At 31.1% G+C, this 26,245-nt stretch overlaps 9 protein-coding genes across 9 annotated transcripts; 5 read left to right on the top strand and 4 right to left on the bottom strand.

The window, feature by feature from the left end:
* Positions 1 to 407: 407 nt before the first annotated feature.
* Positions 408 to 2,795, bottom strand: dgkA (diacylglycerol kinase; the record flags this gene model as incomplete). Its single annotated transcript, XM_020574928.1, has 4 exons — positions 408 to 1,323; positions 1,407 to 1,887; positions 2,265 to 2,523; positions 2,658 to 2,795. 4 exons carry the CDS (start codon positions 2,793 to 2,795, stop codon positions 408 to 410), a joined length of 1,794 nt encoding a protein of 597 aa, XP_020435342.1.
* A 252-nt stretch (positions 2,796 to 3,047) lies between these two features.
* PPL_04014 (uncharacterized protein) lies at positions 3,048 to 4,865 on the top strand (the record flags this gene model as incomplete). The annotated part of the gene is made up of 1 exon (XM_020574927.1): positions 3,048 to 4,865. One exon carries the CDS (start codon positions 3,048 to 3,050, stop codon positions 4,863 to 4,865), a length of 1,818 nt encoding a protein of 605 aa, XP_020435341.1.
* A 104-nt stretch (positions 4,866 to 4,969) lies between these two features.
* On the bottom strand, positions 4,970 to 6,454 carry PPL_04013 (uncharacterized protein; the record flags this gene model as incomplete). Its single annotated transcript, XM_020574926.1, has 3 exons — positions 4,970 to 5,029; positions 5,999 to 6,215; positions 6,393 to 6,454. 3 exons carry the CDS (start codon positions 6,452 to 6,454, stop codon positions 4,970 to 4,972), a joined length of 339 nt encoding a protein of 112 aa, XP_020435340.1.
* Positions 6,455 to 6,519: 65 nt separating this feature from the next.
* Positions 6,520 to 7,768, top strand: PPL_04012 (carbohydrate-binding module family 14 protein; the record flags this gene model as incomplete). The annotated part of the gene is made up of 2 exons (XM_020574925.1): positions 6,520 to 6,589; positions 7,515 to 7,768. 2 exons carry the CDS (start codon positions 6,520 to 6,522, stop codon positions 7,766 to 7,768), a joined length of 324 nt encoding a protein of 107 aa, XP_020435339.1.
* A 459-nt stretch (positions 7,769 to 8,227) lies between these two features.
* PPL_04011 (uncharacterized protein) lies at positions 8,228 to 11,037 on the top strand (the record flags this gene model as incomplete). Its single annotated transcript, XM_020574924.1, has 5 exons — positions 8,228 to 8,246; positions 8,498 to 8,642; positions 9,039 to 9,170; positions 9,257 to 9,396; positions 9,719 to 11,037. The coding sequence occupies 5 exons, from the start codon at positions 8,228 to 8,230 to the stop codon at positions 11,035 to 11,037; spliced, it is 1,755 nt and encodes a 584-aa protein (XP_020435338.1).
* A 61-nt stretch (positions 11,038 to 11,098) lies between these two features.
* PPL_04010 (uncharacterized protein) lies at positions 11,099 to 13,307 on the bottom strand (the record flags this gene model as incomplete). The annotated part of the gene is made up of 3 exons (XM_020574923.1): positions 11,099 to 12,135; positions 12,211 to 13,026; positions 13,133 to 13,307. The coding sequence occupies 3 exons, from the start codon at positions 13,305 to 13,307 to the stop codon at positions 11,099 to 11,101; spliced, it is 2,028 nt and encodes a 675-aa protein (XP_020435337.1).
* Positions 13,308 to 14,995: 1,688 nt separating this feature from the next.
* Positions 14,996 to 15,870, top strand: pabpn1 (polyadenylate-binding protein; the record flags this gene model as incomplete). Its single annotated transcript, XM_020574922.1, has 3 exons — positions 14,996 to 15,127; positions 15,313 to 15,557; positions 15,639 to 15,870. 3 exons carry the CDS (start codon positions 14,996 to 14,998, stop codon positions 15,868 to 15,870), a joined length of 609 nt encoding a protein of 202 aa, XP_020435336.1.
* Positions 15,871 to 16,542: 672 nt separating this feature from the next.
* Positions 16,543 to 16,838, bottom strand: PPL_04008 (uncharacterized protein; the record flags this gene model as incomplete). Its single annotated transcript, XM_020574921.1, has 2 exons — positions 16,543 to 16,646; positions 16,775 to 16,838. 2 exons carry the CDS (start codon positions 16,836 to 16,838, stop codon positions 16,543 to 16,545), a joined length of 168 nt encoding a protein of 55 aa, XP_020435335.1.
* A 3,882-nt stretch (positions 16,839 to 20,720) lies between these two features.
* On the top strand, positions 20,721 to 26,212 carry PPL_04007 (putative protein serine/threonine kinase; the record flags this gene model as incomplete). Its single annotated transcript, XM_020574920.1, is given in 12 exon segments — positions 20,721 to 20,985; positions 21,012 to 21,180; positions 21,271 to 21,490; positions 21,575 to 21,912; positions 21,993 to 22,452; positions 22,798 to 22,923; positions 23,890 to 24,351; positions 24,418 to 25,270; positions 25,461 to 25,715; positions 25,735 to 25,776; positions 25,852 to 25,977; positions 26,034 to 26,212. The coding sequence occupies 12 exon segments, from the start codon at positions 20,721 to 20,723 to the stop codon at positions 26,210 to 26,212; spliced, it is 3,495 nt and encodes a 1,164-aa protein (XP_020435334.1).
* Between the last annotated feature and the right edge of the window lie 33 nt (positions 26,213 to 26,245).

Raw genomic sequence — 26,245 nt, 5'->3', positions numbered from 1 at the left:
GGAAAGCCTAAACTAATATACGACAACAACAACAACAACTCACACAACACATTTAAACCCAAGCCTGACTTTCCGATCCCCCGTATGATTTCATAAATCAAATTCCCCAACCAACAACAACACAAGATTTTTCCCTATCCAACAACAACAAGACGTTTTATACATTGACAACACAAGCTCCAACAACACTGCATAAGCTAAGAATCAACTAAATTTAGCAATAACAAATAACAACATCAACAAACATCATCTCATCGTCACCCAACCAACATAATAAAAAAATATAACAAAAAACATCATCTTATTATATATATTACATCAAAACAAAAAAAAGGATCTTTAAGTTTATTTCTCTATTTTAAAATTACATCTGTTATAATTAAATATTTAAATTGATTTGTAACTAACTAGTTTAATTGAGTTCCATCCATTTCGTCATCATCAGAATTCGTTATTTTGATAATTTCCATTTTCTCTTTGTTTTCATTTTCGTTTGTGTTTGTTGGTGATGTCTCTGTCTCTGTTGTTGTAATTGTCGTTGTTTCAGGAGATGTCATTACTGATGAAGGTGTATTTAAAATGTCTGGTGATGGTAAAAAGGTAGTATTTGTTGTTGTAGTTGTTGCTGTTGTTGTTGTTGATGATGATATATTGGAGATGGTGTTTGGAGACGTCGATATTCCAACGTTTGGAATTAAAACTGGATCAAACTCTGATGATTTCGTTTTGTAATCTTTTTGTGCCAACATCAGTACCTTTCTTTCGAATTTAATTTCAATCTCGCAGGACTCCACGCTAAATGGTTCACCGTCAACCTGAACGGCGGTAGTCGGTTGCTTCTTGGTTCTATGTTTGATGAGGATATGCGAGCCCTGTGCCAATTTCAGTGGTGAAGCTACGCCACTGATGATCGAACCCAAGTGCGGCACACCAGTGACACCAACCAACTCGAGCACGCCATCGTCAATCTTTTGAGCTTTGAATTTACTGGATGATTTCTTCCACAATCGAACACCACCGGCATAGTTATTTACATTGATGATCATGATTCCTTCGATCGATTTCTCCAGCTTCAGTGGTTGGCCATCGATGGTAATCTCCAAGATCTCAGACATCGAAGGGAAACTTCGCGTAACAAATTCCTCCAAACCGATCTTACCATACCAAATCTTATTAATAGTTCTTCCAGTGAATAGATGTGGATTTGCATTCCTTGCTTCGTGGAAACCCAAAGCAATATTCGCATCTAAACCAATACTAAAATAATTATTCATTACAATTGTATTGATTCCTTTCATATCTTGTTTAATATTTACAGTGAATCTTTATAAAAAAAGAGATTAAAGCAAAATTAGTCATATTTCCATTTCATATTATTATTATTATCAAAAAGTATTAAAACTTACGTATCTAAATGAGTTAGTTTCGCTTCAGATATTGATTTTAAAATTAGTTTTAGATTTTCATTGTTGTAACCTGGTCCCCAGCCAAGTGATCTGGACATGTCGTTTCCAGTGCCAAGTGGAATGATGGCGATTGGAATGGGTGGAAGGTTGTATTTCTTGAGAATCTGGAGTACCCAACCAACGGTTCCATCACCACCACACACAAGTAATCTAAATCTTTCTACATCACCTGGATTCTCTTCGAGGTATCGTTGTATGATTTGTACTCCATGATCGGGACCATGGTGTATTAAATCGATAATTTGCAATGGGTTGACAATCGACGAGAATTTCTTGAGGAATTTAGTTCCCATTTGACCACCACTCTTTGAGTTGATGAATATCATCAATAGTTTAGAAGGAATAGGTGATTCCAATCTCCAATTTACTAAATTCTGTTTGTTGTTATTGCTAGTGTGAGTTGTACTTGCACCAATATCTTCTTCATTATTATTATTATTGTTGTTGTTGTTGTTGTTGTTGGAAGAAGGAAGTAATGAGACACAGGATGGTGGAAGTATCATGTCTGCCAACTCACCGAAATCACAGTGAATCGAGTGTTTGTCAGCGCATTCGCTGTGTGCATGTTGGTGACACCAAGCGCAACGGTAGTGCGCCAGCGAGAACGCAACGTCCACCTTCTGCTTGCAGTGCAGACACGGTTTGATCTCTTTGAGATTGCCTTCGATCCAGTGGTGTCGGTCGTATCGCACGCCATCCGCCGAGAGATTGGTGGTCGTGTCACACTGGATGGTGCGATGATAGGTCACTCTGCAGTTGTGCGGTGCCTTCTCACGACAGACGTCGTGTGCAACGTACCTACAGTCACTGCAAGCATAGCACTGATTGCTAATAGTGAATGTAGTGTCTCTACAGTAGTTACAGAACTTTCGAATCGATTTAGAAGCCACATGGAATCTGTGTGATGCTGGTTTAGTGTGTAGTGCTTTTCTATCGATCTCCGGTGAGTGTAGCATCCCATGATCATCGTTATCATTCTGATCGTCGCGACACTTTGAAGTAACCAACGATGCACACTTTGAATGTGAACTGAAATTGCATGTCTGACATTGATATCCTTGTTGACACATCAAAGAGAATATCAATCCCCCACAATGATCACAAAATGTCTAATATATATATATAAATATTAATATAGTTATTATAGTTTAAACAAAGATATAGTATAATATAATATAATATAATACATACAAGTGTTGTAAATACTTTTAATTTCCAATTATGTACAATAAAGGAATGATCAAATCCATTGTTATTTATAATATCGGTATTTGTTTCATTGTTATTATTATTATTGTTACTTGTTTTTGTAGTAGTAATATCATCCATACTATTATATAATATATTATTATTGTTACAGATATTTTGTTGTGTAGGTATTGGTAAGTATGATTGATTTATCATACCTTTTGTTTTTTTTTCCCCAACTTCTTTGAAAAAATATTATATGGGCACCTCTTTGTTGTAAAAACAAAATTAAAAAAATAAAACAAAAAAGGTGTTAATTTCTGACAAAAGTCGTTAAAGTTGTTTACAAACATCTGTGTGGTTTTAATTTTTTTTTCATTTTTTGCTTGCAAAATGGAGCAATTAATAAGAGAGTATTTGGGTGGTGATAACACTCTAAAATGGAATACTCCAAATAAATTTAAGAATAGTAATAATAATAATAGTAGTAATGGTTGTAATGAAAATGTTGATAGTTTAGAAGAAATATATTTCAAAGAATTATGTTTATTCGTTGATAAATATAAATGGTTGTATAGTGAGAGAACTATAGATTTCTATTTGAAGAATGTTTGGTCGATGGTCCCCACTGAATGGGAAGAGGCGTTGCTCTCAATGAATGATACCGAGTGTTTGCGATTCACCACCGGTGCTGTGTGTAAAGAGAATTGGCCACTGTCGTTGAGAGAGTTTATCAATGATGCCGTGTCACTCTGGATGCCAAAGTCGGTGAGACGACCCGACGATCAATGGAAGATGCAGCCGTTCTCATTGCCTTCGCTCAAGTTGAAGATGTCCGACAAGAAGATACACGAGATACAAAGAATGTCAGAGATTATCAATGATATTGCAACCGTTTTGAAACCCGATGAAATCGTCGATATCGGTTCTGGCGAAGGTTATCTCACACAGGTACTCTCACATCAATACAACTACAGTCTTAGTGCTGTTGATTGCTCAGAGTCATTCATTGACGGTGCAATCAAAAGACAAAATCAAATAGAAAAGGAAAGAGTATCAATACTATTAAAGATGGAGAAACAACCAGCTAAACAGAAACAACAACAACAACAACAACAACAACAACAACAACAACAACAACAGCAACAACAACAAGAAGAAGAAGAACAAGGACAAGAGCAAAAACAAGAAGAAGAACTACCAAAAAAGAATAAAAAGAAGCTAAGCGAAGAGGAACAAAGTAAACTGGCAAAACAAAAGAAACAAGAGCTGGCGGAAAAGAGAAAGAAGTTGTTGGAGACAATCGATGTTTCAGGACCGAATATGTGTGTTGCTATGATATCGCCAGATATGAAGAACGACGATTTCATTGATCTGCTGGTGAAGCACGATGCCTCAAAGAGATACGAATCTATCATGATGATTGGTTTACATACATGTGGCGCGTTGGCATCCACTATGCTCTCAAACTATGTACAATGCAATCGAATCAATAGTATAGTTGATGTTGGTTGTTGTTATTACAGAATACCTACAACATCAGCAACAACAACAACAACAAGCGATGATAATAATAATAACGATAATGATAACGATAACCAATCATTGTATAGATATCAATCAGATTGTGGAAAGAAGTTTGGAGTTGCTCTAGGTCCTGCTGCTCTCAAGCTAAGTTGCGAAGCTGCCGACTCCTCCTATGGAATATCGAATGACGACGTCGATGAATTTAAATATAGTATGCGAGTACATTTCTATCGTGTCATCGTCGAGACTGCACTGCGGCGATACAATAACGACCGTCCTCACAACTATACGATTCGATGTATATCGCGTGCCAATGCATCGACCTTTGAGCAATATGCCAAGACTGCACTGAAAAGAATGCATTCACAACAACAATCTAAACAGCAGCAGCAACAACAAGAGAATACAAAGATATTAGGTGATATTCCACCTCTGGAACAGATTATTCAGACGTACAATGAATTCCAAGGAGACCAACAAAAGATCAATATATTCTTACTTCTCAGAGGTTTATTGGCACCGATACTAGAGTCGATTATTATAATGGATAGATGGCTTTATCTCAATGATAACTCAACAACATACCCCAATCAACAACTGCACTCCTATATTATTCCAATATTCAAAGATACAATATCACCAAGGAATTTTGCAATCTTTAGTTATAAAGAAATAAAGAAATAATAATATAAATTGTTATAAACCTTTATTATATCTATCTTTTTCAAGGATATAGTTTGTTTTAGTAAAGTCATTAAAACTTTAGAAAAATATTAAATTAATAGAATTTAAAATATTTTATTATATCTTTCTCTGACAATAATCTTTCTATGAATTCCATAATATCTCTAATATATTTTATACAGTTGCAAAGAATTTTGCACCAACAAACTTTAAAGAAACCAAAGTTTGGTTCAAACCCTATCAGTAGAGGAGGTAATCATTCTCCAAATGAATACTTTTATGGAATAAAAGGAAAATTCGATGATATGGATCCAGCCTGTTAAGATTAAGAAGAACTAGATTTACAATTGTCATATATTGTAAAGGAAGTAATACTAACCGAATATCAATTAAATTAGATTCAATGGGGTTAGGGAACTTTACAATTTCAGAATATTAAATAAAATAATCAAAAGCAAAAAACAAATAAAATGAAGAATAAAAAAAAATTGTTTCAAAATAATTGTAAAGATCATGCTTCTCTAATATTTATTTATCTTGAATTTTTACTTTTATTATTTAAGAAAATAAAATACTTTATTGTTTGTTTTTATTTATATAATAATTCAATACTTTAATTTTACACAGTTAATGGTTATCTTTATAAACTATTTGGAAGTTGTTTTTTTGAAAGTTTCTAAGTATGTTTGGAAAAAATATCATTACATAAAATTAGAAGAAATAGATGAAAAGTGATAAATTTATTTTTTATTCTTTCAAATTAAAAAAGTATATACACAACAGTTTTTTTTATCTATTATTTTATCAATAAACAAGCATGTATATACACCACAACTGACTCCATCTGTTTGTTTGACAAAGTTTTTCACCATTTCTTCACTCCATACACTTCAGAAAAGTAAGTACTTCTTAACATTGTCTTTAATAATATTGTAGCTTTCGAGATGCAAGCTACAATATAAATTCAACATGTATTGTTTGTCGTCGTTGCTTGTCTTGTTCAACACTACCAATATCCAATGATTGACTCCATCCTTAGTTGTATCACAGTACAAATCGTTTCCGCGACGCAAGAGAAACAATAATAGGAATACATACATTTGATACAATGTTTATCTTCACCGTTTACTTACTTTAGGATTATCTTTCAAATATTTAGCTACCATTTCCTGTACCTCTTTAATATGATCAATGTAAACTCCATAGCACTCCTTTCCATCTTTACTTTCAAACAAGTTTAGCTGTTTGAATTTCTCAAACTTTGCAATCAACTGTACTTTGAAGATCCAGGAAGTTGCAGTGTTCTCTGAGAGACTTCTTTTGTCCGTCAACACACGATTAAAAACTTTACTGAACAGAAGTGCAGGCATGCATTTTGTCCTTCTCTTTACGAGAATAAATTTAAATCCAGGGTGGAGAAGCACGAAAAGACAAACCATCATTGCCAGTCAGGTTGTCATTTCAAGAGGGTGGGATTCACACTTGTGAGAAGCCATCCAGAAGTGGCAAAGATAAAACCATATATACTTGTAAACACTGCAAGAAACCCATGTCAGGCAAAGAGAGGTTGCTTGGTCATTACGAGACATGTATTTACTTGGTACCAAGGAATCGATCGAGTGCAGACTACAAAAAGTTGTTTGAACAAGATAGAATGCACATTACAGATCAATTCTACAGACTATTTTCAAGACAAAATCGAACTGCCCTTTTTTCAAACGGAGGTAAGTCACTATTAACATATTTTTCTTGTGCATCTATTAATATTGTTTCTAACTCTTTGGCTTTCCTTTTCTTAGACTTATTTTTCTCTATCTTTAGTTTATTCTCTTTAGTTGGTTCGCTCTTATCTATTTCAACCTGCATGCCCTCATCCCCGCATAGATCATTCTCAGATTCACATTTGACAAATTATTACTTTATAATGACTATTACCAATTTAAACAATAAACAATCTATGACCAATTTTTTTTGCTCCAAATGTGAAATGGTTTTTATTAAATCAAAAATAGTGTGACGATTTTTTTTATTTTTTTTTTCACTTTTTTTTTTTTACATATCGATTTCACAATTGGAGCAAAAAAAAAATTGTTGTGTATAATTGTCTTATTCAATTTGCAGGGCTACTTTTTGTAAATTGGAATAAAAGTGGTAAAAACTCACTTTATTTACAACACAAAAAGATATATTTATATTTGGATTTCTCATTTGAAGGGTCACCATTTTGTAATTTGGAATAAAAGTTTTTAAAAAATGACTTTTCCTACTATACAAAAAGATTTATTTATTTTGATTTACAACCGATTTAGATCTCTTCATATTATATATTTGTGTTCTTTCATTTTATAGGTTGGGTTTTTTTTGTATTCTCGCAAAATTTTTTCATTTTTTGGGGGAGGATAAAATGAAATTACACAAATATAAATATAATTCATTCTAGATTAAATCATTTTAAAGTATTTCACTTTAATAGTATCAATTAGATTACTAAAAATATTTCTTTTTAAAAATGACAGCAAAGATAGTTTTATTATTTTTATTTTTTACAATAGTTATTTTTGGTAAATATTGAAATTGAAATCAACTTTTAAAGTTAACCATTTTAATGAACCAAAATTTAAAATTATAATTAAATAATTCAACTTTTAGTAAATTCTCAGGGATGTGATCCTCGTTGTGATTGTGACGAAGTAGCAAAAGGTTGCCCCGGTCCTCGTCATTGTATGAAACCGGATCCAGATAATTGTAACACTTTTATTCAATGTAATGATGGAGGACTGTTATATGTAATGCCATGTGCAGTTGATTTAGAATGGAATGATAAAGGACTAACTTGTGAAAGACCAGGAAATAGTACATGTCATCCACCAGCTTTGAATGTAGATTTAGGTGTAGATCTTTAATACTTTTGTTAATAAAAAAAAAATGATTAGATTCAAAAAAAAATGAGAATAAAGTCAAAGGTATCTTGTTTTTTAAATATTCCACCATTTTTACATTATTTTAATTCAAAAAAATAATATTTAATCCCATTAATCTTAAATTATATCTTTAAACCTGGAATTCCATATATTTACTTTTAGATAATATTTACTAATGCTAATGCATGATCCAAAGGAGATTACAAAAAACATATTACATTTCAAAAAAAGTAAGTATATACAGTGGAGAATCTATCCTTTGAAAATTAAACAAAATTATTTCGATAGATTTATTTGTAAGTGTCTACTTTGATTTTTCGATACAATTTTGTATATATAATATGATAAAGGTATCGGGCATATTCTCAAACGTGATGATAGTCTCAAAAGAATTATTGCCAAACACCTCGATATTGTGCTGATAGACATTCAACGAAAGAAATGAAGCCTTTGACCGGTAGTATTATATTTACAAACTTTTCATTGTGTGTCTTTACTGACTAGATATTTCCCTGTTTATCAAAATCACCGATGTCTGTGATAAATCACCTTCAAATATTTGATTTATATATATGCTTTCTTCATAATTTGATTTTCGATATCTATTTAAATAAAGTTAATTAGTTATAAATAATAATAACAATACTAAATCTTATAATAATAATCATACTCTAAATATCTCTTCAATTAAGAACTTAAAATGATGTTAAGAATCTTGGTCGTTCTACACTGCGATGGTAGAATCTATTTTCTCAGAGAATTTAGAACTACTAAAGTATTTGGCTGGTAAATTTGAATTGAGTGGAGCAAAACCATATTTAGAGGCAAAAAATAATATATTTGATACTGCCGTTTTGTAGGAAATATCGGGATCATCAAATGGCTCGATGCAAATTGGTCGATCCGAGAAAAGTGCTATCTAACAATGTATAGAAGGCAGTGGTAGCTGGACATCTTCATGTACTCGAATATCTAGTACTACAGTGTATTCAATTAGGTCTTACCAACACTAGAGATCTTATACTGCTCGCCATAAGGAAGGATCGGTTTGACATATTTAAACTATTGGTTTCATCGATAGGTAAGAATCTTTTCTACTCGCCGAAAGCAATCGTTGAAGTGGCGGAGAATGCAACTTGGATTTGTTGAAATGGACAAATAATAATACTACATGTACGACTGATGCTAGTGCTTTGGATCTGGTTGCTAAACTTGGGCGGTTGGATATTGTTAGATATTTACTCTTTAATAGAACTGAAGGAGCGACCTTTCGCGCAATGGATCTTGTCGCGGCCAATGGCCATTTCAAAACGATGGTATTTCTACATCGAAATAGGAATGAAGGTTGTACCAATCAAGCGTTTGACTCTGCCAATAAAATGGAGTAACTAGATATTGTAAATTGGTTAATTGCCAATAGATCGGAAGGATTCTCTTACAAGTCACTTGAGTATGCTGCTTACAATGTAGTGTGGAGCTTATGAAAATGCTACTACGTATAACAACCTTTGGAGTTACAGAAGCGGTAATGAATCTTGCTGTTAGAAATGGAAGATTGGAATTGTTAAAACAATCATACAAATTGTATCTTATCTCTTTATATCTAGACGGTAAATTTTTCTCTTCAAAGAAAGGGAATCTCTTTCAATTTTTTTTAAGTAGAACAAAGAATTACTTTTTTAAATTCTTCAAACAATTTAAATCTATTTACTAATTTATACAGTATTTATTGACAAATCTGCGATTTTTCCTAAAATTTCTCATCTTTTAAAAAATTTGATTTTTGTTCATTTTCAAAATTTCTTTTGCCAAAGTAAATTCGATCACAATGGACACAAGTATGTATTTGAACAAATAAATGGTTTATTTATTTATTTCCATATTAATATTTAAAATCATTTTTAGATAATACACTTTTTACATTTAATAAAGAAGATTCGATTGTTACATTTAAACCTTCGGGTCAAAGTTATGAACACAAGTTAAATGGAATAGAGTATTTTTTTGCTGTATATTACACAAGAGGTGGAATGTATTTCGAAGGTGAATCTGTCGATGTCGACCGTTTCCTAGAGGCAATGAGCGAAGCATTGGCAGATTGTGACTTTATGTTTGTAGATTTGGATCTTGATAACAATATCGCAAAGTATCCATCACCTGCAACCAGTAAGAATGTAGTTACACTTCAGATCGAAGAGAGATTAAACGAATCGGTCTTTTCTATCAACGATTATCTACCAACAAAGAATATCGATCAAAGAATGTTTGGATTCGCTCCGACCGTTGATGGACTACCGATTGTCTCATTCAAGCTTTCACGTGCAAAGGATGGTTTCCTCATTGGCTACTATTTCAATCATGCATACTTTGATCAATCGAGTATCTTTTATTTCCTAAAGTATCAATCACATATCTATACCTATGGAAAGGATAAGATGAAACTGAAGAAGCCTGAACTTGTTAGTTTGGATTTCTTGGTTTCAAAGGATTATCAAGTGGATTCCATCGAACAGTTCAAAACATTGGGAGAGGAACTTGGATATTATTATAAGAATGCAACAGCAGCAAACGATCAAGCATCTTCAACTCCTTTGGAAAGTCTAGTACTTGATATTTATTTTAATACGGAGGAGTTTGACAAATTGAAGAAACAGACCGATAAATATTTGTCGACAAACGATATCATTCATGGTGTATTGTTGAAAATGTACTCATTCAATCCATCATACGGTGACGACGATGACTTTTGCCTTAAATACAATTGTAATATGAGAAAGCTAAGTAATTTGGGTGAAGAATCCATTGGTAATATAGTCTATGGTGACTGTTTCATCGTCAAGGTCAGGGATATGAGAAACAAATCGATCTTGGAGCTGGCCATTGCCAATAGAGAGTGTCTAGCAAAGCTATCATTAGACGGAATGAAAAAAGAAACAACATGGATGCACTACGCTCAGCACTACAAACAGAATCCCCATCAATTTGGAAATGGTAAAGCTAATCCTATTGCTTGCAGAGCCAGCAGCTGGACAGGATTCGACTATGACACGATCAGCTATGGAACTGCTAAGCCAAAGCAATTGAAATGTCCATGCATCGCACAGTACGGAAATATAAATATGATTACTTTTGAACATATAAATCAAAAGAAAGTATTTGTAACCTCCATTTACATACCAACTGATTGTGTTGATTCGATAACCAACCTTGGAAATACATCCAATTTATTTACTTCTAAAAAAATGGATTGATCAATATTAAATAAATATAATTTCAATTACATTATAAATATAAATATATACATTGTTTTATTTAAGAAGGTATTAAATAATTATTTAATCCATCAACTAAGCTTTTGATCTTTGTGTTTAATCTTGGAACATTTACGCTTGTAACTCTACCTGATTTACCTCGTTTGTTTGCCAAATTTAAATTCAAGCTAGATCCTGACACTGGGACACCGCCTAGGTAGGATCGATAGCTTGGTACCATAGAGAAAAGTAATATCATAAGATTGGTTCTGTATGAATGTCTGGCAATCAATTGACCCGATGATCTTGGGTGAAGAATTCGACTGGTTTGCTTAATATATTGTTTCAGTTCGTCCAATTGCAAGAAAATACTTGCAACCATCAATTTCTTGTCTCGAACACAAAGCGACTGGACAGGTCCGTTATAGAGGATATCATCGGGATCTGGAGTATTCAGACTTTCAAATTCCTCCAACCTTAGTTTCGACATTTCCAACAATTGTTTCATCAGCTTCGACAGACTCACGAGATGATTGGATCCGACGTTCTGCACTAGTGTATGCTCGATCTCTCTTATGGCATAATCGATCAGGGTATAACCGGTCGATACTTCAGCATGTAGATGATTGGATGGTTGATTCTGACGATCGAAATCTATTATTGGTGTCCAGAGTTTGGTGATCTCACCGATGTGGTTCAACACCTTCTCGAGTACCTCTTGCATGGCGGAAAGTTTGGGAAGTGCTTCGTTGTTCTCCACTTGCAAGAAATTCATTACCAAATCACTTGCTTCTTTCTTTAGCTTATCGAAGTATGTTGGTAAGGATCGAACTCTATCCGATATTTCTCTGGCAATCGAACCAATGTTTCTGTGGTCCATCGATGAAAATATTGGGTGTAATTCACTTTCCTTTACAATCAGATTATTAATAATCAGTTTACCAAGTTCATCGGTAACGACATCAACCATTAGTGCAGCTGTTTCCAACATTTCCAACGGACAATGGCCATCAATATGATATGATAGATTTATACATTCTCTTACAATCAAAGAAACCTTAGAATCAATAGATATTTTCAATTTAAATCTTCTTCGATCTAATTAGAAATTAAAATTAAATTAAATTAATTAGGGAAATAAACTATTTAAATTATCAAGTAAATTTAACATACCAACTAAAATATCAAACTTTGTTCCTAAAGTTGAACCAATACTACAATTACTGCTGGTGCTGTTGGATCTACTTTGGGCCAGACTCTCTAAACTACTCAAACTATCAGTACTACCACTGATGATGTTGGCTGGATCATAAGCAAATCTTGAAGTGTTCTGGAGGAATCGAATTACTAGATCCATATGATTGGTTTGCTCTCCGTGATTTTCAGAATTCGAAAATATATTGGCAGCTCTCGATTGATTGGAGATACAGAGCTTCAAAAAATAGTTGGCTATAGTGATATCGATTGACTCTGATTTAATCTCCTTGAAGGCAGCACCGATGTTGTCTTCCAGTTCGGTGTCTGTGAGACTCTCAAATGACAGACTGGGCGAGAACTGTGGATTGAAGAATATAGTTGCTATGGAAACGGGACGACCTGTGGTTGGGCATCGTTTGAAACAGGAATCGTAGTTTCTCAGGAGTTCACTGATGGTGTTTGATATTCTCGTGATCTGCTTGGTGATATCGCCGTCGTGATATAACCACTTGGCGAATCGCTCCGATATCGAATGAATTGAGGAGCCCGACAGCATCGAGAATCGAAAGAGAAAAGCAAACAGATGTTCAATGATTGAGAAAACTGGCACTGGAAGAGAACAAAGAATGGTTCTCATGACAAACAGTGAGAGTTTGTCATTCATTATGGTGAGTGAAAGCGATAGCCATGAAAATGTTTCACTATCTATCAGTTCATATTCCTTTAGAATCAATCGAATTGCATTGGCAACTTGATAAGGTGAACTACTACAATTGATCTTTGAAAAGTCAACTATATTTATTTCAATAATTTATTAATTTGTTTACCAAAAAAAAATTCAAAAAAATGGAGGGAAAGTAGTAGTTTCCCGAAGATATTCCTAATGAATGATACATACTATTTTTCAATTTTTTATCTTTATGAAGTTGTTTACACTTTAGGAAAACATCTTTTAATTGTTTTCCCTTTTGTTCCAATAGTTCTGTACAAATAATTAGGTTTTGTGAAATTTTAGTTACATCTTGGTTGTTTTTTGATGGTATTAATAATTTAACTATAGATAAAGGTGACATTATGATATATATAACTAAAAATGGTTTATGAAATAATATATGAATATATATGTATAATAAATAGTGGTCTGATAATTTAAAACAATATTGATTGAACCAATCCAAACCAAATCAAATCAAACAAAAACATCTAAATTTACTTTCTCCTTTATTTTCAAATTTTTGATTTTTTATCTATTATATATGATATATGTATAAAAATTGACATATATTAAGTTTGATTTATGTATATTTTTCCAATGTTGACTGTATTATTGTTTATATTCGTTGCAATCTCTAATTTTAAATTCTTTTTTTTTTTTTGAATGTAATATTTAATTTTTTAAATTAAAGTTATTTTTGGTGTGAAAAATTGAAGTTACTATTGTGGTGTGAATATATTTATCTATGTACAATGATATTGGTGGTGGTAGCTATAGTAATAGGACTGTGTTGTTGAAATGATTTATTTCTGCTGATATTGATGGCAGTGATATGATAATGGTTTAATCAATTGGAGTGAAAAAGAAAAAGTGTACCACTGTACAAATATGGAAATTGTTTATTTATTATTTATCCTATTGAAATATATAATATTTTTTGATTGAAGAAATAGCCAAGTCGTAGCAGAAGTAATTATACAATTATATTAATACAGTTATGATGCTCTTGTTGAACTTTTTATTGGATCACTCATGAGGATAGTGTTAGAATGGATCAATTCAAATGATGAGGATTGTTGTTGTTGTTGCTGTTGCTATTGCTGATGTTGTTTGTTGTTGAGTGAATTGTGTGCTATTGCCTTGTATAATTTATTTCTCTACACAAAAAGTGTTTGTGTATTCTTAATTTTATTAACAATAAAATTAAAACAAAACAAAACTGAATATTGCAATATTAAAAATATTTATAATATAACAATATTATTAATTAATAAATCTACTATTTATTTGCAAAAAATTTTAAAAGTAATATTATTATAAAGAGTAAAGGAATGTTAATTATTGATCTTTCCTATTTTCTGTGCTATTTCCGTTCAATTAATTTATAAATAAAAAATTAACAACAACTAGGTAAAAAATAGTCGAATTTAGAATTTTGTTGATCATCGGGTGTATGTGAGGTGGGTGAATCTATAGATGTGGTGATGTTATTTTATTTGTGTTTTTTTTTTTTTTTCAAAAAAAAATATGTTACCTTTGGTTTCATCAATGAAAGGTCATTTATTAAAACAAAAATTGTACAATAATACATACTCTGAGCTTGGTGATTTAAAGAGTCAAAGGAATTGAATTCACCATAATGTAAATCGGTAAACATTATCTAAAAAAATTAGAAGAGAAAAGAAAAGAAATAATAGTTATAAATATTTAAATATTCAAAATTAAACCAAACAATGATTCAAAAAAATAAATAAAAAAAAAACCCAAGAAAGAGTATTTAAAAAACATATAAATAAAAAAATAATTATCTAATAAAAAAAATAATTATCTTATATAAATCACACACTAAAATTTGAAATGTTTAATTGATGACCGTTAAAAAAAAAAAAATTAAATGAAGTGTGAAAGCTGTTTTTCAAAAAAATTGATCGCATTTTGAAAAACGAAAAAAACTCGTATAATTATTATTTATATTTATTTATTAAATTATTAGATTTGAGCTGTTACTGTTTATTTATAGTACATTAGATTAGGAGAGTATATAAGATGTCGGATACACCAGTAGAATCAACAGAGATAGACGAACAAAGCACCGAGCAACTTGAAGATCAAATTGAAGAGAATGGAGTTGAAAATGAATCGGAAGCAACCACAAATACAGATGAAGCTATAGATCCTGTATGTAGTTCAATCATTCAGTTCAATCAATCGCTCATCATCATTCATTCAACAATAGTAGTAGTAACAACAACAATTCTATTAATGAATATGAATAACCAAATCGGTTGAACGTTCTGTGTGTCAAATCTATATATATATATATATTAACAAAAAAGTTAAATTCCAAATGATAAACACTTTAGGAATTAGAGGAAATGAAAAGAAGATATAAAGAAATGGAAGAGGAAACTAAAAAGTTGAATGAATTACAGAATAGCGTCGACTCGAATGGCTTTGGAGATCAAGAGGAAATAGATGCTCGATCAGTATATGTAGGTAATGTAGAATACACATCGACTCAAGAGGACATCTTGGCATACTTTCAGTCTTGTGGTACAGTAAATAGAATCACTATTTTAAATGATAAGACAACTGGACATCCAAAAGGGTATGTAATTTGAAGAAATCATACTATGTTTATTTATCATCTTTACATACTAATCTATTAAATTCAAATCGATCAATTTAGATGTTGTTATGTCGAATTTGTAGATAGAGAATCAGTACAGAATGCATTGGTACTCAATGATACAACTTTTAATAATCGTCAGATCAAAGTAACAGCAAAGAGAACAAACTTACCAGCTTATATGAGAGGTGGAAGAGGAGGAAGAGGAAGAGCAAGAGGTGCAAGAGGCGTGAGAGGTGGAAGAGGATTCAGAGGCTATGGTGGTAGACCAGTCTATCATCCATACTCATGATAAATCTAAAAAAAAAAAAGAAAATAAATGATGAAATAAAAAAAAAAAGATATATTTTATCAGTTAATTATATATAATATAATATATATAAAGTAATCAAACTCCAAATCAAATCAATAATAACCAAATTAAGAATAATAAGTAAGTAATAATAATATTTAAGTATTATGATTAATAATGAAAGAGAGAGAAATGCCAAGTAAAGTCGGTGCAAAACAAAACTTAACAGATATCAAAATTAAATATTTAAAATTTATAAATTACCAAGAAATTAATAGATTTCATCTTTTTGGTAGTTTGATAATATTGTAGTTTGGGATCAATGGAAATAACTGATGTGTCGAAGAGAGAAAGTAACATCTGATACTCTTGAAAAACATCTTTAGACTTAAGAATTTACAACTTTTGAAATCAACAGAATTTTGTGGTTGAATTCAACTACTTAATATTGTTACTTTTTATTTTAAAACAATAAATCTATTTATTATAGTGAGGTGTCACTTGATTAAAAAAGTCTGTCGATTCTAATCTGACACAAGATGATGATAATGATTATTGATTTTGTTAACAACATAATAATAACACAAATCTGTGACATCATTTCATTTCTCATTTGTGATAAATGTATTGATCAATTTCATCAAAGTGATGAAGATTATGGTTGAATTTGATTTATATAATACCGGTATCAATTTTTAAAAATTGGATAGAATATTTAATATGTACTTGATGAGCTGGAGGTGTGTGAGATAAAATGACAATTAATTTGTAGAAAGCTTTGTAAAGTAAAACTTTAATTTATTTTTTAAATTTTGTTTAATAATATTTTAATATTTAAAATTGTTCATAGAAAAAATAAAAATTAAATTAATGGACAAAACATGGATTATCTTAAAGTAATTACAAAAGTGTTGATTATCAGATTCAACCTTTTGAATATCATTCAATATTTTGTTCAAATATTTCATTTTTTTTTTTTTTACATACTTAATAATAATTAATTTATTATTTTTTTTTGAAGTAACTATCCTCTACATTATTAACTATTAAACTTTTCAAAATCAAACTGACAAATAAATAAAAATAAAACACATTTAATTTACACCATTTATCAATAAATTAAAAAATTACTATCTCTCTCACTTGATATATAATTTAATATACATATAATTAATTAAGAATAAAATTGTTATTTTACTCTGGTATACTTTTTTTATGAAAAAACAAAAAAGATAGTTATAAACAATTGTTTTTGTTCCTAAATAGGCAGTCATTTATGTGTTGATATTTTCTATATATTACCAAAGGTTAATCTAATATGTATTTGAATATGAGGGTGGGTATCTATTAACTATTATTTTTTTTGAATTAAAATCCTAAATACATTCTAAATGAAAAAGTAGGGTTGTAAAAATCTTGTAGAACCTAGAAAATTATTGTAGTTACAAAAATCAACAAGATTAAACTTGAATGAAGGATAAATGTCGACTAGAATCCACCTCACTATAATTATTAAATTACTCACTTTCTACCTATTCACATCAAACAAATTAAATCAATCACACCAACACATTTATATAGTAATTTATTAAATCAGACAATCAATAAATCAAAATAAACCAATCAATCAATCGATATTACTTTTGTTTTTCTTTTTTTTGTTTTTGAAAAGAAAACTCTACTACTAACACACTATTCTCCAAACACTTACAACGTTCGCTATACTTCCAACAAACACAAACAATAACACACTGACTAACAATCACACACTCTTACTCACAATTTTTCAGTCCATCAACACTATATTACCACACCAAAATTCATGATTATCCAATTCATGAAATTATCTATCTATTAGTTATACATTTGTTATTATTATTTTTTATTTTTTCATTTAATATATTGTTGTATTGATTGGGTTGGTTTGTTTAATACAAGTCCGTAAAAAGATAAAATTTGATTTTCAATCTAATTCTTATTAATTCTACTTTACTTACTTGTTATTTTATATTTATTTTATTCATTTGGACTTTGTCAAACATTTAAATTTCATTCATATCATCAATCATTTTCCAATCATACAAACTTAGGAGGTATTTGTTTTTGTTGCATGAAAGGTAATCTTGTCAATTACATTTTAAACAAAACAAAGTGAAGTTTTAATAATAATAAGTTGATAAAAAAACTAAGAGGAAGGGAAGTTCAATCCAATTTCAGTTCTATAAATTTTTAATAATATAATGATTATTTAAAAAGTAACTTGAATAAAATCTCAACTCTGCAATCATAAAAATAAAAAGATCTATAGTATAATTAGATCAAAAGTAAAAGAATAGTGACAAAAGGTAGAACCAATAAAACAACAAGGACCACAGGTTTTTCAGAGAAACTATTAAATCGATTTGGAATAGAAGGTATTTATAGTTTCCCACCAATAGAATCTCTTTTTTGTTATGTTTTTGTTTTTATTTTTTAAGCAAATATATCTTTTTTTTTTTGTTTTTGCATTCTTTTGTCCACAAAGTGCAAAAATTCTGGAAGTGGTCTTCGACCCCCACCAATCGAAAAACAAAAAATGAGATAGATGTCGCGCATTCACATTAACCAAATTTTCGAATTAATATAAAAACAACTTGCTAAGATATTTTTATTTGCAAGTGTGTGGTGCAAATCCAATATCTAAAAACAACCATCATCTTTTTGATCATAAAAAAACTAGTTTTCTAAAAAAAAGTAAAAAAAAATAAATTTAATCAAAAAAATGCACAATTCAAAAAAGGGTGTTACTTTTTTTGAGAGGTGTTTGGTGGTGGTGATTGGTGGTGGTAATATCATAGTTTTTTTTTTGTTATGTTTTGTTTTTGCAAATTGCAGGTGCAAGATAGTAATAGTTAGGTTAGACAAACAGACAGAGTCGGTAGTAGATATATTTACATTACTATTTACTTATACTTTTAGATTCATATCTATTGTTATAAGCCACGAACGCACTCACTCTCATTCATATCTCACACTCTCTAATCCACAGCAGAGGTGTTGAAAGCATCAAATCACACAACACACATCAACCAACCACACTTTTCTTTGACACTCAATTTCAAAATTAAGTTCACCAGTGAGCCAATCATATTTCTGATTGATTTCCCCACTCACACACCCACACATCAGTAGGATAGAAACCAACAACCATCACTTTGATAACCAGTGAGAATTAAATATAGGTCTTACTTACTTAATTAATTATCAATTATTTCTTGAAGAGATTGAATATTATAAAAAGTAATTAATTAATTATAACATTTTTTAAGAAGAAACAAACAATTAAGCACCTCAATTATCAAACAATAATAATAATCAGCCAACTATTCACCATCCCTCATCACTATAAAACAAACGAACAAAGCCATCAGCCAACCAATTGAAAATCATTGATTCATTGCATTTCAATCAGAATACACTCCCCATCATACACTTTTAATGATTGTTACTGCTAACACTAAAAATATATTCAACAACACCACCATCATCATTCATTCACAGCAGCGCAATCGAATTTTTTTATTTTTGCGATTTTATAACACACAACACACTTTCGTTTCTTTTGCCGGATTGGTCATTGAATTAGACAGTGGGAGATGTTACATTACATTTTTGGCAGTTGTATTGCTGAAGTTATTATTATTTTTGTTTAGTTAGTTCAGTTTTGTTCATTTATTATCTTTATACATAAGTATTACACTGTGATAGTACATGTATGTTTAAAGTTATATTTTAAAACAAATCAATCTGTAACACTATTCACGATCAGTCGGCCACTTTGTTCCTCCATAATAAAAATAATAATAATACTACGTGGTCGAGTAGAATATTGAGTCAAGTGCTTGACCATTAAATCACAAAAAAGTAATTACTTTCAAATTTTAGAGTTGTCACAATATTTTAGCGCTTAAATCAAAAACCCGATCTATCAATCATTTTTCACTTCTCACTCTTTGCAGAGTCAATCAAACAAATCCAAACCATTTTTTTTTTTTTTTTTTGCTTAAAATAATAATCGAAAAAGTAAATAAGCACCCAACGATCAAACTCATCGTCAGACGATCCATAAAAAACAAAAAAATTATTTTTTTTTTTAAAAAAAAGACGAAGGATAATTTTAAGATTTAAAAAAGAAAATTAAAAATCATAATATTGTCTCTTTTTAATAAATCAAACAACCTCACCTCTATCTTCTACACAGGTTTTGGTTTATTATACTTTTGTACTTTTTAAAACAAATATATGTTATAAACTACACTAAAAATTGGGTGAGTTTGACCAAACATAAATCTGAAACACCCAAAATTAACACAAACAAATGTAATTTTATATATCACACAAATCACAAAAGCGAATCACAAAACCGCATATCTCTATCACACTTTTAATCATCACTATATTTAAAAACAAGCACACAATACACACAAACAAACACAAAACACAAAACACACAATAGACAACTAAAGAAACTTACTTTTTGAAATCCATATTAATTTTACCTTTCTATTAATAAAAAAAAAAAAGATAGATCCATCTAGATTTGATTGATTGGTTCAGTTTGAAACAAAAGTAGAAAGCACCTTATATAGTAGAAAGAATTGAATTGAATTGAATTGAATTCAAACAGTTCATTATCAACAAACAACTTAATTAGTTAACAACAATCCAGTCAAATTATATTTGAAATTGTTGTTGTTTTTTTTTTTAAAGTTGTTGTTGTAGTCCTTCACTTATATATATATAAACTTATAGCTTCTTATTTATTTATTTATTTATTTTCATATTATATATAATATATGGTAGAGAAAAGAATGGAAATACATAGTGTTGGTCCGTTTATTATTGGTAAAACCCTGGGTCAGGGTACAACAGGCAAAGTGAAGCTTGGATTTCATAAGGATACTGGATTCAAAGTTGGAATCAAAATTATCAACAAAGATTTACTCAATAATAAACCATCTATGAGAAGAAAGATCGAGAGAGAGGTTGTACTTATGAAACTAATAGACCATCCAAATGCCTTAAAGATGTATGAAGTATATGAAACTTCAAATTATTTGTATGTAAAAGATAAGAGTATATTAATATTTTCCAATTAAAAGTTAAATTAACCATCTTAAATTATGATAGATTCCTAATTTTAGAATATGTAGAAGGTGGAGAGTTATTTGATTATCTAGTGGAAAAAGGTGGTTTGGAAAGTGGAGAAGCTTTGTTTTTCTTCCAACAAATTATAGGTGGTTTAGATTATTGTCATAGTAGAAATATATGGTAATTATCGTCAAATATTTGTCAGAGAACAACAGCAGTCGGAATTTGAAATACTGATTTTTTTTTTTTAATTAACATATAAATATGAAGTCATAGAGATTTAAAACCAGAGAATTTATTGTTAAGCGGAGACAAAAAGATAAAGATTTGTGATTTTGGAATGGGTTCGATTATAAAGAAAGACAGTCTTTTACACACTAGTTGTGGTTCACCTCATTATGCCAGTCCTGAAGTGGTTTCTGGAATTGATTACGATGGACAAAAGACTGATGTTTGGAGTTGTGGTGTTATTTTATATGCATTGTTAACTGTAAATATATAATATCATTACAAAAGAAAAGAAGAAGAAAACAGGATTTATTCTAATTATCATTATCTTTTTATTTTTTTCTAGGGACGACTTCCATTCGATGATGATAATATTAGAAGATTATTGAGCAAAGTAAAGAGTGGTGATTTTGTTATGCCAGCTTACATTCACAAGGATGCACAAGATTTATTAACAAAAATGTTAATTGTCGATCCAAAGAAGAGAATTTCTATCAAGGATATCAAAAAGCATCCATGGTTCCTCTCGAATACAGTTCAAATTCAGAAATCAATCCCAGTCGATGAAATTGTATCAACGCCATTGCCCGATCTCTCTGTTCTAGACGATGAAATATTTAGAAGTTTAATGGTACTGGGACTGGGTTCTGTTGATGAAGTTAAAAAAGCTTTAGTTAGTAATGAGTATGTTATTCGATATCAAAAACAAACAGTCAAATCTTTTCATTTCATTTCGACAAAATCAACTAATCTTTTCTTTCTAGAAAATCACAAATACTTGTATATTATAGACTGCTTGAGGAAAGAAAGAAATATGATACCGAAGGAAATAAGTATGGAGTTAAAATTGCAAAGTCTGCCTCTGGCAACGATAAGAGAAGAAACAGTGCATCAGAACTCTCGTTGCGTCGTATGTTTGGAAAACAAAAGAGTGCAACAGACATCAATCCACCATCACCTCATCATCCAAACGGAATACCACCTCCACTCAACCTCTCGAATTCCAATAACAGTATATCTCAACAACAGCCATCACAACAACAGCCATCATCACAACAACAACAGCAATCACCAAGACAACAGATATCATCATCAGAAGGATTACTTAAACAAGCACTCCAACAGCATCATCATCAACAGCAACAACATCATCAACAATATCACCAACAACAACAACAACAACAACAACAAAATACATATGGTTCATCACCTCTTTCCATCTCTGTTAGTGATAAGCTGCCTTCTATTCAAACACTACACATTAATAATAGTCCAAACAGTATCCATTATCCAAGCAATACTGCACCCAAGAATATTGTACCTCCACTCTCTCTGAGTCAGGCAATTCCACCACCCTCCACACCCAAGGAGCCAATTCAGAGGCGTGGCTCTATGACAGCGACCTCCAACCCAGCGACCAGCCCAACTATTTCGCATCGTGGAAAGACATCGTCACCCATTGAAATCACCAAGGTTCGTAAGCTCAAGCTGCAAGAGTCGGCCACACCCAACTCGCCAATCATCGGCTCCAGTCCAAAGAAGTCGTGGTTCTCTTACTTCTTCTCTAAGGGAAGCAGTAGCAACAATCTCAAGAGCCAATCTTCTTCATCGATGATGAACGGCGGCGCCAATGGAGCGACAACAACAACAACGACAACGACTTCCAGTGGTGGTGCACCAGCGACACCAACATTGGTAGTGGAAACCAGAATCGACAGCAGTCTGATTGTTGTCAACCTCGAGAAAGTCTTCACAAAGCTTGGCATCGAGTGGAAGCTGAAGAGTAATCACTCACAGATATCATACAGTTTGAAATACCCGACGTCAAGCACAGTATCCACATCGTACAACACCAACAACAACACAATGCAAGACGGTGCCGGTCACTCTACGCTCTACGAATGTGATATCGAGGTAGACAAATCCGCAACCAATGACACACTAAACAGAATCTACATAGTAAAGAAATCCGGATCCAACGGTTTCTTCTCTTCACTTACCAATTCAATTGAACAATTATTTATATAAAATAATATAGCAATAATATTAAATTTATTACAAAGAAAAAAAAAGATCCAAGAACAAAACAAATAATAACAAAAAAAACCAATTTAAAATAATAACAATAATATAAAAACCAACAGCTCAGCAAACATACTTTTTTGCATTCACCCTTTATCTAGATATCCATACTGATATTGAAATTTCATTTATAGACAATAATAATTTAGATAGAAACTAATTTTTTTAATTTTATAAAAAAAAATATCCAAAATAGAATATATACTATTTTCATGACTTTACATATCTCATTTGTCTTTATTCATATTTATTTTTTACTTTAAATATCATTTCTTTATTCTTTTCAGGACTTTCTTCTAATGACTTTTTGAGCAATATTTTTTAGTTTTGGCTTTAATTCTTATTAAAAAGTAATAAATATTAGATATTTTTTTAATTATCTGGAAAATGAATCAAGACATTATTTTTTATAATATCAACCACTTTACTCAAAGTAAAAACAACATTAATCATTATAACGTGTTTTAATTATTTCTACAGAAAATGTTTGATAAAAAATTATTTCTAATCGTTTTTAGTAATAATATTATCAGGAATATAATACTGAAAGAATTGAGAGCAATTCATTCACTTTTAAAGTTAGAGAGTTTGAATTGGAATCAACTATTGCTCAAACCAAGGTTTATGGTTCTCTATAACCGTCAAGCTGAGTTAGAGCAATACTTTATCGGGCGATACAAAGAGAAGAATAAGAATAAGATTGTTTTCACCTATGACTACGAGATCCAGGATACAATGTTTACCGCCATCGATTGTAACAATCGGCAGATACTAAAGTTCTTGATAGATCATCTTGAACAAAAAGTCGATCTCAGTTCCATGCTTACAAGAAGTGCAACACGAGGCAGAATGGATATCGTAAACTACTTGATGACACTTCCTTACAATAACTGGAACTATAAATTCGCATTGCTTCAATCACCATACGGAAAGAACTTCCAAGTATTCGAATTCCTTGTGGGTAAAGTACAAAAGTCTTTCAAAAAAGGTGATAGACCTCTAAGCGAGATATTTGGAATGACTATCATTGCTGCTGCCAAGGTATGTCAATATAACCAATAACATTCAGTTTGTTAGTTAGTTATTAACATTATTGAAATTTAAAAGAGTGGACGAACAGATATGATTCAATGGTTATTAGATAGGTTCAGTCTCGACTTGAATACTATTATCGATCGAAAGGCTATTTATAATATATTGATGGGTGGTCATGTCCACATAGCCGAATGGTTAAAAAGTAGAAACATCGATATATTCAGGTTGGGTGGTTTGCTAACTATGAACTACCCTGCGACACAACGTAGGTTTGAGATGATGAAATGGCTTCACAAAAACAATATAGATAACATCGATATTGGCTGGACAGGTACTATGGATTATATTGCAATGCTGGGCGATCTAGAAATACTACAGTGGATGCATGAAAATAGAAGTGAAGGATGTTCCTCCAAGGCAATAGACAACGCAGCTAGCAGAGGATATCTTTCAGTGGTGATTTGGTTACACGAAAATACAGATAAAGGATGTACTACCGATGCGATGGATGGTGCTTGTTTCCACAGTTTTGAACTTGTGCGATGGCTGCATGAGAATCGTAGTGAAGGTTGCACTCTCAAAGCATTCGAGAACGCAGTTCGTAGCAACAAATTAGAGATCTTGGATTTCCTGATGCAGAACAGAACAGAGTTTCTCAGTGAGAATCTCACAAACCATCAAAATGAAGCTATGAGAAAAAAGATAGACTTGGCTTTGGATTTCGGCGGTCATGTGGAAATAATCAATTTCTTCTATCACAACTATAAATATGGGATTCACGAGATCAAAGAGCATATTCTTAAAACAATCAAGAGTTGCTACCAACCATTGCTATCTTTTTTACTTCAACATCATATCGAACTATTCAAAAACAATTCGATTACATTTTCGTCATTAGAGGTAATATTAAAACAGTGTCAATCATGTCAGAAAATAGTGAAAGAGTTTCAAGATACGTTATTATGATACATATTGCAACATTTTTTCCACTAAAAAAATAAAAAAAGTGTTTGTAAAAAATTCTCAAGAATCTTAATTATTTCCTATAATTGGTATTTTTAAATAGTTTTTTTCAAACAATAAATTTCATTGTTAATAAGTATAATTCTCACTAGTGACTCAAAGTATGTCTGACACAACTCAAATCAATAACGATAAGATGGACAACAAACAAGTTGTAATCAATTTTTATAGAGCTGGCGATTCGTTTGGATGTTTTAGTAATTTTTCACGTCATAAAGTCCATCTTGCAGGTTTTGTTTGGCCTACATCCGAGCACTATTTTCAAGTATATCATTATCGATCGGTCATTGTTTTCTATTCTACTGCCTTTATTAACCTTAAAGTTTTGTTTGATTCATCATTAGGCTGTAAAATTTGAAACAACAGATATCAACTACTATCATGCAATTAGAGAAGCAAAGACACCAGGTAGGTTTGATCTCATCATTAACTCTCTCTCTTTGACCAAACATTAATGTTCTATCATATTCATTAAACTATCAGGTGACAGCGCTTCGATGGGTCGTTCAAGAGCACATCCATTGAGAAAAGACTGGGAGGACATCAAAGATAAAGTAATGTTTGATGTTTGTCTTGCCAAATTCCAACAACACAAAGATATTCAAAAGCGTATGTTACATCACACCTTTAGATACTATATGTATCAAATATGATATTATTCATAGATAACTTATACTTCTTTTTAACTAAACAATCAGTTCTTTTGGATACTGAAGATGCAACCCTAGTTGAGCACACTAAGAATGATTCATATTGGGGTGATGGTGGTGATGGCACTGGTAAAAATATGCTTGGCCAAACTTTGGAAAAAGTTAGAGATTTCATAAGAAATAATCCAAAATAATCTTTAAATTTTAGTGTCATAAATATTAAAAAG

This window comes from Heterostelium album (assembly GCF_000004825.1).
Source record: "Heterostelium album PN500 unplaced genomic scaffold PPL_contig8, whole genome shotgun sequence".
In the NCBI taxonomy this organism is placed as follows: domain Eukaryota; phylum Evosea; class Eumycetozoa; order Acytosteliales; family Acytosteliaceae; genus Heterostelium; species Heterostelium album.
Note: the sequence above shows the minus strand (reverse complement) of the source record. Positions and strands in the feature narration are given on the sequence as shown.